This window comes from Mandrillus leucophaeus, unplaced genomic scaffold (assembly GCF_000951045.1).
Source record: "Mandrillus leucophaeus isolate KB7577 unplaced genomic scaffold, Mleu.le_1.0 Scaffold78, whole genome shotgun sequence".
Taxonomy (NCBI): Eukaryota; Metazoa; Chordata; class Mammalia; order Primates; family Cercopithecidae; genus Mandrillus; species Mandrillus leucophaeus.
Window position 1 is genome coordinate 2,596,709 of NW_012108474.1, and position 13,683 is coordinate 2,610,391.

The following is a 13,683-nucleotide window of genomic DNA, read 5'->3' on the forward strand; positions in this document are numbered from 1 at the left end:
TGATCTCGGCTCACTGTAAGCTCCGCCTCCTGGGTTTACGCCATTCTCCTGCCTCAGCCTCCCGAGTAGCTGGGACTACAGGTGCCCGCCACCTCGCCCGGCTAGTTTTTTTGTATTTTTTAGTAGGGATGAGGTTTCACCATGTTAGCCAGGATGGTCTGGATCTCCTGACCTCGTGATCCGCCCGTCTCGGCCTCCCAAAGTGCTGGGATTACAGGCTTGAGCCACGGCACCTGGCCTAATTTTTAAATTTTTTGTAGAGACGGGGTCTATGTTGCCCAGGCTGGTCTAGAACTCCCAGGCTTAAGCAATCCTCCCGCCTTAGCCTCCCAAAGTGCTGAGATTATGGTGTGAGCCACCATCCCTGGCCCTTTTCCTACTGCACACTGAATTCCTTTTACCACTGATATTTTGGATATAAAACCCCCAGACCAGCACGTATCAGCGTGAGTGTTAGGGGAGAAATGGAAACTGACTCCTCTGTGGAAAGAGTCTGCAGTCACACAGAGGGAGAGACCCCTGGAGGGACCTCCCCCAGCCCCGTGAATGCCCAGTGGGGCCCCTGGGACTGCCTTACCTTCGCCCAGCTGAGGTCGCGGCCTGGCAGGTGGTAATGGACCACGCCCTGGTGCTCGTCTTCCAGGATGCTGCCTACACAGAGGAGAGACGGTGTTGCTGTGAGGGCCGGGCTGGAGGATCGGAGAGTGCTTGGGTGCTCAGCACTGGAGTCCTTGTCCCAGGGATTGGGGAGATGCGACTTGGCAGGGGCGAGGCACAGACGCTCCACACAGCAGATGGGAGAGGCCTAGGCAGGGGCCCAGGGCCCACCCAGTGGGGGCTGCCGGGGCCAGCACACACCTGGAAAGGTCAGGTCCACAAAGGCCTTGAAATCCTCCAGCGCCTCCTGCTGCCCTTCGCTCTGCACCTTGGCCCGCAGGGAGTAGCCGCTGCCAAACTTGCTCTTGAGGTGCTGGGGGCTGCCCAGGCACTTGAACTGCCCCTGCACCATGATGGCCAGCCGGGTGCACAGGGCCTCACACTCCTCCATGCTGTGGAGAGGGCGGGGCCTCAGACAGGGCTGGGGGTGCCAAAGGCTTGTGCAGACAGGAAAGCGTTGGTCCCCCAATCAGGCAGTTCCTGATACGTGCAGACACTGCACCAGATGCTCATGCGTCTCCTGGTCACCTGGCTCCTCCACGGCCCACCCGGTGCTGAAACTTCCAGTGACCCACGGACCTAGGCTCTACCTGTGGGAGGTGATGACGATGGCCTTGCCAGACTCTCGGGCTCGTGCCACGGTGTCCCAAAGCAGGCGCCGGGCCACGGGGTCCATGCCAGTGGACGGCTCATCCAGGAAGATGACAGCAGGCTCTCCGATTAGGGCGATGCCAGTGCTCAGCTTCCGCTTGTTACCACCACTAGGGGCAGGAGGGTGCCGGGTGGGGGAATAAGGCTGAGAGTTAGCATTGGCTCCCGTGTCCCAGTGGAGGCCCATGTCCCAGCAGAGGCCCACACCCAGCAATTGCAGAACAGCCCTGGTGAAGAGGAAGGAGCTGTGTGTGCACCTGGAGAGCCCACCACATAGAGCTAGAGGCCCCAGAGAAGGCTGTTCCCAGGGGCCCAGTGCACACACCTACAACAGGAACACATGTGCCCGCACCTAAGGGGGACCACCTACACAGGAACACAGTGGCCCTGGCATCTCTCGCTGCTGGCTTTGTCCCTAGGTGGCAGGCACTGTCAGGGCAGTCCCTCTCCTACCTGGAGCTACCTGGGTCACACAACCAAATCCCAGCTCCATCCTGGAGCCACAAGTGGGAGCTCTGGCTGCTGACCTGAGCAGTCACTCCCAGCTCTATGCTATAGGGACCCTGATTCTGACTCCAGTCTGGGAAGGGCCAGGGCTCTTCTGGTTGCAGGGGCCGGGCTTGGGAGGTGCACCTGTACGTCCTGACCAGCTTGTTGGCGTGTGGCTCCAGCAGCAGGCCCCGCAGAGTGTTCTCCACGCAGGCCCCGATGTGGCGCTCAGGGATGCCCCGGAGCCGAGCGTACATGACCAGCATCTCCCGGCCAGTCATGTGGTCCAGCAAGGCATCAAACTGTGGGCAGTAGCCGATCCGCTGCCGCACCTGGGGTCAGAGCGTAGCCGGGGAGGGAGGTGGGTTGGAGGGAAGCCTCCTTCCTCCAGAGGGTCACAGGGACTACCCTTGAGGTGCCCATCCCTGCACCTGTCTATGGTCCCTGCCAGTGTGTGTACACGGGGGGCGCTGGAGCTGTGCACAGGCCCCGGTGACTGCCCACAGTGGAAGCTCTTGGAACAGGGACACAGGAAGGATGTGGCTGGTGTAGGGAGGCTTCCAGAGCTGCTCTCAGAGCCTGGTCCAGGACAGGCAGCCATGGGATTAGGTGGTGCAAGAATGGCCTTTACATAGAGGCAGACTCAGGGCTGGCCACCCACTCGTTCACGCCTGGGACGTCTAATGTGCTAGGACTCTTTCTTCTCCCTCTAAGAAGAAAGATTTATGGGCACCACCTTTGGGGTGAGCACTGCTTGGTCAGATGGTGCAGCAGCTGTTCTCTGTGCAAGTGACCATGTCCAGCAGAATTAGGACGTGCCTGCTGCCATCTGCCTAGCTACCTTCGGCAGCTGGTTGGGAGCAGAAGTGCCTGGGTTCTGTGGATTCTAGATACTGGATTTCTTTTTCTTTACCTTCCTTCTTTGGGGTTCTCAAGCTTCCAAAATCTTTTTTTTTTTTTTTTTTTTTTGAGACAGTCTCACTCTGTCGCCGAGGATGGAGTGCGGTGGCGTGATCTTGGCTCACTGCAACCTCTGTCTCCCAGGCTCAAGTGATTCTCATGCCTTAAGCTCCCGAGTAGCTAGGATTATAGGCACCTGCCACCACACCCTGCTCATTTTTGTATTTTTCTCTAGTAGAGACAGCATTTTGCCATGTTGGCCAGGCTGGTCTTGAACTCTAGACCTTAAGTGATCTGCCTGCCTTGGCCTGCCAAAGTTGGGATTACAGGCATAAGCCACGCTCCCAGCCCAGAATGTTTTTAATCAGTTTGGGAAAAATCTTAGCCGATACCTTTTTGGCTACTACCCCCTGCCACTCTCTCTTTTCCTTTCCTTCTGGAACTCAGATTACATGTACTGGGGACTTCTCACCCTCTCCTCCATTGCTAGATCATATACGGTTTTCTCTCCCCTGCATAGACTTTCAATTGCATCATTTATTTCTGTAGACACAGTGAGTTTATAATCTTTTATAATCTGGCCTGATGATGCAGATCTGACGCCTATGTGCTTGTCCCCCCACGGGGCCTGTGTCTGTGGCTTCCAGTCATGGTACTGTCTCCTCTGTTTGCTGTGCATTGCCTGTAAGCCCTGGAACACTCTATGGGGAAGTCTGCAGCCTAGGATGAGGCTTTCCTCCCGAGAGGGCCTGCACGTACTCTGGCCCAGGGCCTCTGCTGTCCAGGCTCCCCTGGCGTGGGCTCAGGAGAGGACTCCGCGGCCACTTCTCAGGCCCAGGCCCTGCCTTCCATTTCCCCTACTCTGCTCGGCAAGCTCGACTTCCCATGCAGGACCCAGGCAGAGGTGCAGGAGGGCTGCCTCTGGTCCTTCTGCAGGGGAGCTGGTGGGGTTCAGCTCAACATGGGAAAACTGTTGGTGGGCCCAGGGCCTTCCGTCCCTTCACCCATCAAGGCTTCTAAACCCACACCTGAGCTGCCTGGACACAGAATGGCCTCTGCGCAGAGGTGGCTGTCAGTGCTGAATACACCTCTCCAGGCTCATCGATGTTGGCACCCATCTCTCTCCCCTCCCATCGCCTGCTAGTTCTGGCGAAGCTTAGCTTTAGCTCATTACCTTGTCTCGCTGTCCAGAGGCACGTGCTGGGCCCATTTCAAGCCACAGATGCAGCAGCTGTTTGCAGACAGCATCCCTCCGTCCCTGCCTCCACGGTGCCCCCTCCAGCCATGCCTGCCTCACCCCTTTGGAACCTCCTGGCTGCACCCACCTTTCCGACATCAGAGCTGATTCTGTGACCCCCAACAAAGGCATCCCCAGAAGTGAGGCTCTCCTCCCCAGTCAGCATTTTGAAAGTTGTGGTCTTCCCGGCTCCATTGAAGCCCAGCAGGCCAAAGCACTCCCCTTTCTGCACCGCGAGGGAGATCCTGTCCACGGCCAGGAGGGGCACCCGCTGCTCATACACCTGCAGGCACCCGACGGAAAACATGGAATGCAGAGGCCTGGACGCAAAGCAAAGCAGCCTGAGCCTCAGCGCTGCAAGCTTCCAGGGACAGGGTTGGACCCTGGGGACAGTCAGGTAGCCAGCTGGCAGGAAGGACTCCACCCCAAATTGCAAGGGTACCTTGGAGAGCTCCTTGATAATCAGAGGTGTGTGGAGCAGGGAGTCTGGACTGGGGGCCAGGATGCGGGTCCTCTCATCCGCCACATCTTGGTCCTCAGGAAGCACAGGCATCCGGGTGTATAATTCTGTCTGATTGACCAGGACAGAGACCGCGTGCATGAACCCAGACGCAGGGTGGCTCCCGTGGAGAAGGGGGGGGCGGGGGTGGATGTGGGAGGTCTGGTGGGACTAAGGCCTTTGTCCCAATCCTAGGCCCCACAGGTCCGACTCAGACCTTTTACCAGAAGACACAGCGGTCTTACGGGGCTGAACTAGCATCCAGGAGACATAAACTATCTGAGGAAAAAGAACTGTGTGGGACTCATGGAGAAAAATCATAAATCTCTGCTGGGGAATATAAAATAAGATTTTAAAACAATTTTAATTTTTTTTTTTTTTTTGAGACAGAGTCTCTCTCACTCTGTTGCCCAGGCTGGAGTGCAGTGGCGTGATCTTAGCTCACTGCAAACTCCGCCTCCTGGGTTCAAGTGATTCTCCTGCTTCAGTCTCCCGAGTAGCTGGGATTATAGGCGTGCACCAACATGTCCAGCTAATTTTTGTGTTTTTAGTAGACATGGAGTTTCATTGTGTTGGCCAGGCTGGTCTAGAACTCCTGACCTTTGGTGATCTGTCCACCTCAGCCTCCCAAAGTGCTGGGATTACAGGCATGAGCCACCATGCCTAGCCTTAAAGTAAGATTTTTGTTTTCAGATTTAGAGATGGGAGTCTTGCTTTGTCACCCAGGCTGGAATTCAGTGGTACAATCATAGCTCACTGCAGCCCAGACCTCCCAGGCTTAAGCCTCCTGTCTCAGCCTCCCTAGTAGCTGGGATTACAGGTGTGTACCATCATGCCCGGCTAATTTTTAAAACTTTTTAGAAGAGAGAGGGTCTCACTATGTTGCCCACACTGGTCTTGAACTCTTGGTTTCAGGTGATCTACCTACCTCTGCTTTCTAAAGTGCTGGGATTACAAGTGTGAGTCACCATGCCTCGCCAAAGATTTTAACACATGGAGACAGTTCCTTTTTTAGAGAAGTCTGACTATTTTAAAGAAGTGAATTCCCCCTCGGCTAAGCTGTATGTGCAATGCAATGTCAACACATTTGCTTTTGCTTGTTTGAGGGAGGGGATGGAGACCTGAAATAACGGACGTTTTCAGTAAACACGTGGAGCACCCTCAGCCCCATGACCCCTCCTCTGGCACTGGGTGTCCCTGGGCACCACCTCTGCTCAGCAGGACGGCCCTGGGTCCCTAGGCTGACTCTTTGGCAGGGGCTCAGAACTCGACAGCCCTCGTGAGTGGCAAGGGCTGTGCCCTACCCTGGCTGTAACTGCTGGCTGGTGTCCTGAGGCCATATAGTGGGAGGCCATCTGGTGCAGGAGCTGCTTGGTGGAGAAGGAGGTGGAAGCCGCCCCGGGTTGTGCTGGGCCCAAGCAGAGGCCTGGGGAGCATCCCACCAGTGTCCTGGGCTCCCAGCGCCGCTCACCAGTGTCCGCCTCCTCCGGAAGGCGCAAAGGATGCCCCTGAGTCTCTGCAGCAGGTTGTTCTCGATGAGGAAGAGCAGGATGAGGTAGGCGCACCCTGAAGCAGCCATGGAGGCCACGAACCTGCCGACCCCCGGGGCGCTCCAGGCGTAGAAGTTCTCCTGGTACTGGATGTCTGTGGGGCGAGGGAGTCACTGTGTCCCGAGGCTTGGGGCGCCCTCCTCCCCTCCCAGGTTCCCGGCCTCCACTCCCCTCCCCAGGCTGCTCAAGGCGCCTGTAACAGTGTCTCCTCCATGGGGAGATGTGAAGGCCAGTAGGTCACGGCTGCCTCTCGAGGCACCACAGCTCAGAGAGGCCAGGCATGTAACAATCCAATGCAGTCCCATGAGCGATGTGGCAGGCCCAGGGCAGTGACAGCTTGCCTGAGAGGCACAGGCTCTGTGGGAACCCTGGGCTGCCTCCTGGCCAGGACGGAGACCGTTACAAGCACAGAGGGGTGTGTGGGAGGCTGAGGGGGCCCCACAGGACAGGTCCAAGTTCTGTCCCCCTGGACCTGGGGTTGCGATCTTGCTTAGAAACAGGGTCTTTGAATATGTGATCAGTAAGGATCTTAAGGTGAGACACTGGATCAGCGTGGGCCTTAAACCCAACAGCAAGTGTCCTTATAAGAGAAAGGCAGAAGGAGATTTGAGACAGGAGACAGGAGCCGCCATGCGAGGATGGAGGCGGTGGTGGTGAGGGGGTGTGGCCAGGAGCCCAGGATGCGTGCAGCCACCAGAGGCTGGGAGAGGCAGGAAGGGTCCTCCCCTGAGCCGTGGGGGATTCACTGCTGGTGCTAAGTGCTGGTCTGTGGTTCCTTGTTACAGATGCCCAGACACTGAGGCAGGTGGGAGAATGGGAACTCAGATACAGGGCCTGGGAGCGAGCAGGCACGAGGGGGCTACTGTGGGAGGCGGGGCGAGGCAATGCAGAGGAACGCACCAGCCCCAGGCCACTCAGACGCAGAGGAGCCCCTGCCTTGGGAGGCCCCTCTTCAGTGGCCACGTCCTGAGGACGCGGGGGTGCTGCCTAGGGTCGGGGCTGGGACACTCACTATATTTCTTGCAGTAGTGGGTGGCGACCTCAGAGGAGGTGCAGTACCTCCGCGTCTCATAGTTCTCATAGAAGCTGCTGACTGCCATCCCCAGACAGTGGTTGGGCAGCACCAGGAACACGTGATCCAGGGTTTTGGAAAGTTCTTCCAGTTTTACAGCTGCATTGGGGAGGTAAGATCAGTCTGTGCTGGAGGGCACACCACACCCACCTCTAGGACAGGCCTGGTCAGGGCGGGCACAGGGCCTTGTCCGTGCTGTGCGGAGTGAAGGGGCACCTCCCAGGGACGCCCCTGCCGGCTCTGCACAGGGCAAGGACACCGCGGACGCCTGCCCACCAGTCATAGCTAGCCGGGCAGGGCCAGCTGGGGCAGAGGGGCTGGTGAGCATGAGCTAGGCCCATTGCCTGAGTCCTGCCTCGGCTGTGGCGGGTGCCTCCCTGTCTGGGCGGAGCGGCTCCATGGATGGCCATGGGGGCTGGGGGTGGTCTCCAGGCGCCCACCTGGGATGCGCATGATGGTGACCATCAGGAAGGTGGCGATGCCCGACAGGATGTTGAAGATGGTCAGCCTCGTGTAGGCGGTGGCTGCCCCCGAGAAGAAGAAGTTCATCAGGTACATGAGGGGGATGATGGCCCAGCCGTAGAGCAGGAGCAGCAGCAGGGTGTCGGCTACGTGGCCGTCCCGCGTGAAGGCACGCACGTCGAAGGCCTTGAACACCACCTGCGGCGGCACAGGGAGGCACTGCCATACACGCCAAGCTGAGAGCAGCTCACGTGTGGGGAAAGGGTGAGAGGAGCATTTGGAGGTCCTCAGACCCCTCCTGGTCAGCTGGCCCATGCCCATCAGCCCCACAGGCCATGTCTGGCCCCCGCGGTGGCTTTCAGCCCCAGGCCCTCTCTGTCCCAGTTTCCCCTTGTCCCCTTGCACTGGGAGCTGTAACCAGGGTGGCTGCTCTGGGCGCTGCCCATGTATGGAGGGCAAAGGCTGAGGGTGCAGGGAGGAGGCGAGGTGGCAGCCGCCAGGGGATTCCAGCCGTGCTCCCTGAGTTGGGCTGAGCTGCCGGCCTAGGCTGCCCAGCTGGTTCTGGTTCTGCAAGGGGGTCCCAGGGCAAACCCCCTGCGGTCTGCAGGGGAACGGACTCAGCACCCTCCGGCGCTCACCAGCAGCAGCAGACTGGGGATGAGGAAGGAGATAAGGTCCCACAGCAGAGCAGAGAGCCAGAAAGTGGCCACGTGGACTCCGCTCACAAACTGCACGTGCTTGGCCTGCACGGCCCTCTCGCTGACAGCCAGGATGGAGAACGTGCTGGCCAAGAATGCCATGGCGAAGAGCAGGTTGAGGGCAATGTCGAATCCCTTCCGGCCCCTGCAGGGGACAGGGAAGGTCAGGGATGGAGCACAGCATGCCTGGGTGGCAGGAAAGGTCGGGTATTCAGTTATGACTGCCCAAGGCATGCAGGGCAGCAGCCCAACCGATAAAGGGGCTTATGGGAGAGCACGAGCACCACGGTTCCATACCAGGAACATCTGCCCCCACCGGAGAACGGCTCCTCTGGACCTCCTATGCTGATCATGTGACGATGGCAGTGTCACTCTCCTCATCACCCGCCCCCTGCCCAGCTCTCAGCCCCATGGCTGCCTGCGACCCTGCCCAGGTGTGGAGGTCCTGAACCCCGCTGCCTCCCCCTGGAGTGTGGCAAAGGGAAAGCCTCTCCGGGCCTCTGCACATTATTCTAGGATCCTGAGTTGACAGCAAGGAGAGCAGATCGAGGGCTGCTGCTTTTCTGTTCTTGGGGCAGGGATGGAGCTAGAAGCTGGGATGCAGCCATCGCCAGGCCTAGGCCTAGCCTGGAATGTGGGTGGAGACGACACTGCCCTGAGGAGGAGTGGCTATCCTGAAATTAACAGAATTTTTGGCCTCCTCTGGGTGGTCCCCGGAGCTCTGGGGCTCTGTGGCTGGGACGGGGGTAGCCCTGCCCACACAATGGCATGGCAGGCTCCTGACGTGTGGCCATCTGAGGGGCAGGGACGGCAGTTCTTGCCAAGTCCTGCTCTGCTCACCCTCCATCACCTCAGCTCATGTGCCCAGTGGGTCACACTGTTGGAGAGAGCAGTGCGGAGTGAGGACAGTGGCTGGCAGGAGCCAGGCAGATTTAGGAGAAGGCAGGGCTGCCTGCCGAGCCTTCATAGGTCCCCGTCAGGACCGCAGCGCATGGGACGGCCCACAGCTGATCTGCTGTCACAGGGAGTGGGGGCTGTGGACGGTGGAGGAGGATGTGGCAGGGGTTTCCTACCAGACACAGGGGCTTTGGGAGAGTAGACACAACGCTCTATCTATGGGCCTGTGGCAGTGCCCAGGGCAGTCAGTCCTGGGGGCCCCGGCCAGGGTGGACGGGGACGGGCAGCGCACATACTCATTGAACTGGTCCTTGGCAGCCTGCAGGGCGCTCCGGGGCTGGGGGAAGTTGGAGACCACGATGGAGGCGTGAGGCCCACACAGCAGCTTGAACAGAAGGTTGTCCACGACGGCCAGGGCAGTGGCTGGGGAGTGGTACGCCTGGTTGTTGAACAAGGCGGTAACGACCATGCGTTCTCCCACGTCTCTGAAGGACGCTGCTACAAGGCACCGCTCATTAAAGCCGCCCCCCTCCACAGAGGCCCTGAAGATCAAGAACTCCTCCAGGTCACCTGGGGAGCAATGGCAGAGTCAGAGGACACAGGAGGAGATGACACCTGGGTACCTGCTGCCATCTGAGCATGGCTAATCAGGGACCCAGTGCAGCGGTGCCAGCATCCTCTGAGCTGCCCGCCCTGTCACTCTCCTCCTAAGGAGAGCCTAATTTCTGCCAGGGTTTTGTCGTCATTCAGTACGTGGAACTGTGAATGCTAGTCAGGAGCCAGGAAGGCAGCTGCAAAATAAGAAAACCTTCCAGTAGGTGTCATTAACCAGAGCATGGTCCCTGTTCTGAGCCTGGGGCAGTATCCAACTGTGACTACCAAGACTCTTTGTTTTTTTTTTTTTCTTTCGAGACAGTCTTGCTCTGTCGCCCAGGCTGGAGTGCAGTGGCGTGATCTTGGCTCACTGCAGGCTCCACGACCCGGGTTCAAGCCATTCTCCTGCCTCAGCCTCCAGAGTAGCTGGGATTACGGGTGCCCACCACCACACCTAGCTAATTTTTTATGTTTAGTAGAGCAGAGTTTTGCCATGTAGACCAGGCTGGTCTCAAACTCCTGACCTCAAGTGATCTACCTGCCTCGGCCTCCCAAAGTGCTGGGATGACAGGTGTCAGCCACTGAGCCTGGTCAAGAATTGTGGGTTTTAAGATGATGGAAGAAAACACCCTGTCACACGAAGGCGCACTGTCGCCAGCATCGTCACACAGCAAAGGTAACTTGAAGTCACTATGTTTCTGCATTTTGCCTGTGAATGATGCTGAAAGACAGCTTCAGTAAGGAGATGCCTGACAAAGCCCGGCCCCAGTATGCCAGTGTCTCTGGCACCCCCAGTGACTCAGTGCCATGATCTGCCACCCAGGGGACATCGGCAATGTTTCCAGGCATGTTTGATGGTCACGATGGGGTGGGGCAAGGTCAGGGATGCTGCTGAACTTCCCTCAGCACATTCAGAACAGCCAAGAACGATCCTCCCCAGATGTCGACCCTGCTGCAGTCTGGAAGGTGAACTCTGGCCGCACGACTGGCCCCCGATCCCATCTCGCCCCCGGGATGCCCCTTACCGAGCACCTCGCGGGGCTCCTGTCCCTCGGCCTGCAGTGCGTCTTTCAGATGCTCTGACAGCTGCTGACCCAGCTGGGAGGTCCCAGGAACCGAGAAGGGCACGACGGTTCTGCCGTACTCGCCCAAGGTCAGCCTCAGCATGGGGTCATCGAAGAGCTCCGAGGAGTAGTTGATGGCCAGGAGGGCCAGGGTGACACAGGTCAGAGGCACTAGGATCTGTGCCGCCACCATTTTCCACTCGCGCCAGCTGTATGCGGCCTTCTTCAGGAACATGGCCCAGAACTGCTGGCAGTGCAGGGTGAGCTGCGGCAGAGGGGGACGCAGATGACAACAGCACTGCTTGGGGGCCAGTGCCTGACCCCCACCCACCTGTGGCAGGTGCTGTCCTGTGTGATGCCAGCCTGGGGGCCTGGAGCTGAGGTTGCACTGGAGACTCCCGGAGCATTGAAATGGCTGTGTGGGGAGCTCAGTGCACCACGTGGCAGGCTTGCCTGTGCAGACTCTGCAGGTCTCCATGGGGCCGTGCACATTGGTACTGGGAGCCTCACAGTGGCCATGGAGGCAAGGTGGACACTATTTATTTTATTTTCTTGAGACAGGGTCACTCTGTCCCCTGTGGTGGAGTGCAGTGGTGTGATCTCAGCTCACTGCAACCTCCGCCTCCTGGGTTCAAGCGATTCTCCTGCCTCAGCCTCCCAAGTAGCTGGGATTACAGGCGCCCACCACCATGCCCAACTAATTTTTGTAGTTTTAGTAGAGACGGGGTTTTGTCATGTTGGCCTAGGCTGGTCTTGAACTACTGACCTCAAGTGATCTGCCTGCCTTGGCCTCCCAATGTGCTGTGATTACAGGCGTGAGTCACCACATCCGGCCCAGATACAGATTCATTGTCTCAGGACAGTAGAGGACCAGCTGCCATCCCCTGCCCTCCCCGTGCCTCAAGGAGACACCACCATGCAGGTCACAGGAAACAAATGGCTGAGCCTCCCCACCAGCCTGACTGCCTTGTTCTCCAGCTTCTTCCCTTCCTGGTCCTCCAAGGCAGAGAGTGTCAGGGCTTTGAGATCAGGCTGACCAGGGATCAGACTGAGCTCTGTCACTCTGTCACATTTGACTTTGGCCCAGGCCTCGGTTTCCCATCTGTGAACCAGGTGCAGCAACCCCCCTCCCCGTCGCTGGCTGCTGGAAAGCCTCCTCAACACAGAGCTGGGCACCCGGCAAGTTCCTGTTGAGCAGGGCGCTGGGCCTGAGGTAGAGCATGAGAAATTCCAGTTGCTCCATTCAGACGCTTCTCCCTGCTGACCCATGCAGTGTGAGCCGCTGCCCGCCCTCTGCCTGCCCTCTGCCCGGTGCGCTGACTCTCCCAGACCCTGTTTCCGCCCTCACAGACTCTCCTCTGCATCGGCTCACATGAGGTGTTTGGGGGCTGTTCGCCCTTCCCCCGCCGCCTGCCCACGCGCCTGGGCACTCACCCCAGTGTTGAGCTTGACAGCGGTATGCTCCTCTTCGATGAGGGCTCCAATGCCGTCGGAGGGGTCCATGGCCCCACAGAGGTTGCTGTCCACAGCCCAGTCGCTGGCGCGCCTCTCGTGCTGGTACTGCAGGGCAGGCAGCTGGATGGCCTGGATGTCCATGCTGCTGTCTACCAGCTTCCCGACCCTGTGCCGACACACACGCGGACCCGTCAGGACCCAGCTCCCCGGGCGGGTGGAGGGAGGGGCTGTGTTGAGAGGCACTGAGGGGAGCAGTGTCGCCGCAGTCCTCGGCTTGCTCATGCACCTGCCTATGCGTTCCCTCACTCATCAGTGTCTCTGGCCACCATGCACAGCTAATTTTCGTATTTTTAGTAGAGAGAGGGTTTCACCATGTTGGCCTGGCTGGTCTCGAACTTCTGACCTCAAGTGATCCACCCACCTTGTCCTCTCAAAGTGCTGGGATTACAGGCATGAACCACCACGCCTGGCAGAGGAGGTGATTTTTTAATATTATGTGAATTACGTCACACACACACACACACACACACACACACACCCCTTCCTAGAACTCCCCACCAATTAGGAAACACAACTGAGGCTGCAGCAGGCAGGAGGCATCCCCCGGCAGGCTAAGCAACCTCATCAGGCCACCCCTGGAGCTGTGTGAGCCCTGCCCGCCCGCTTCCTGCTCCTGCGTGCAGGCCGCTGTGAGGCCTAGGTACCCGCTCCTCTGGCCCTTGCCAGAGCCCTTCTCCCTCACTGGAGAGAGGGCTGACTGACTGGAGTCGGAGCTGGCTGACTCCAGGCCAGCCCGTGGTTTCTTTTTCCTATGTTCACGCTTCCTTCCTTCAACCAGGATTCGCGGAAAGTCAGTCAGTGCTCGGTCCTGTGTGGGATACAGGTCAGTGGGCAGTCCGTCCTTCCCTCTGCCGCCTCGCCTGGCCTGGATTCCCTGGGTCTGTTGCTGGACATGTGGTCCCCTGGACAGATGTCCCCAGAGCATGCACCACCATGTCCTACATGTATGATCACCTATTCTGTCGCCTCCTCTAGGTTGTGGGCTACCCAAGGAGGAAAACCTATCTCACGTTTTTTTCTTTTTATTTTGACACAGGGTTTTGCTCTGTCCCCCAGGCTGGAGTGCAGTGGTACAATCTCAGTTCACTGCAACCTCCACTTCTCAGGTTCAATTGATTCTCCTGCCTCAGCCTCCCAAGTAGCTGAGATTACAGGTGTGTGCCACCACGCCTGGCTAATTTTTGTAGTTTTAGTAGAGATGGTGGCCGGGCATGGTGGCTCATGCCTATAATCCCAGCATGGATCCTCAGGAGGGTCACCTGAGGTAGGGAGTTCCAGACCAGTGTGGCAAAACCCCATCTCTGCTAAAAATACAAAAAAACTAGCCAGGCGTAATGACATGTGCCTGCAGTCCCAGCTACTGAGGCTGAGGCAGGAGAATTGCTTGAATCTGGGAGG

General features: G+C 58.4%; 1 protein-coding gene across 2 annotated transcripts in view; it reads right to left on the bottom strand.

The window, feature by feature from the left end:
- Positions 1-13,683, bottom strand: part of ABCA3 (ATP-binding cassette, sub-family A (ABC1), member 3) — a 57,753-nt gene that overhangs the window by 1,660 nt on the left and 42,410 nt on the right. For both annotated transcript variants that reach the window (XM_011966999.1, XM_011966998.1), the window contains 13 exons: positions 12,205-12,391; positions 10,732-11,035; positions 9,409-9,682; positions 8,156-8,360; positions 7,496-7,715; positions 6,996-7,154; positions 5,905-6,077; positions 4,377-4,505; positions 4,023-4,217; positions 1,942-2,129; positions 1,248-1,418; positions 859-1,049; positions 578-651 (listed from right to left, as the gene is read on the bottom strand). In XM_011966999.1, coding sequence (XP_011822389.1) covers positions 578-651; positions 859-1,049; positions 1,248-1,418; positions 1,942-2,129; positions 4,023-4,217; positions 4,377-4,505; positions 5,905-6,077; positions 6,996-7,154; positions 7,496-7,715; positions 8,156-8,360; positions 9,409-9,682; positions 10,732-11,035; positions 12,205-12,391 — 2,470 coding nt within the window. The remainder of the gene's footprint in view (positions 1-577; positions 652-858; positions 1,050-1,247; positions 1,419-1,941; positions 2,130-4,022; positions 4,218-4,376; positions 4,506-5,904; positions 6,078-6,995; positions 7,155-7,495; positions 7,716-8,155; positions 8,361-9,408; positions 9,683-10,731; positions 11,036-12,204; positions 12,392-13,683) is intronic.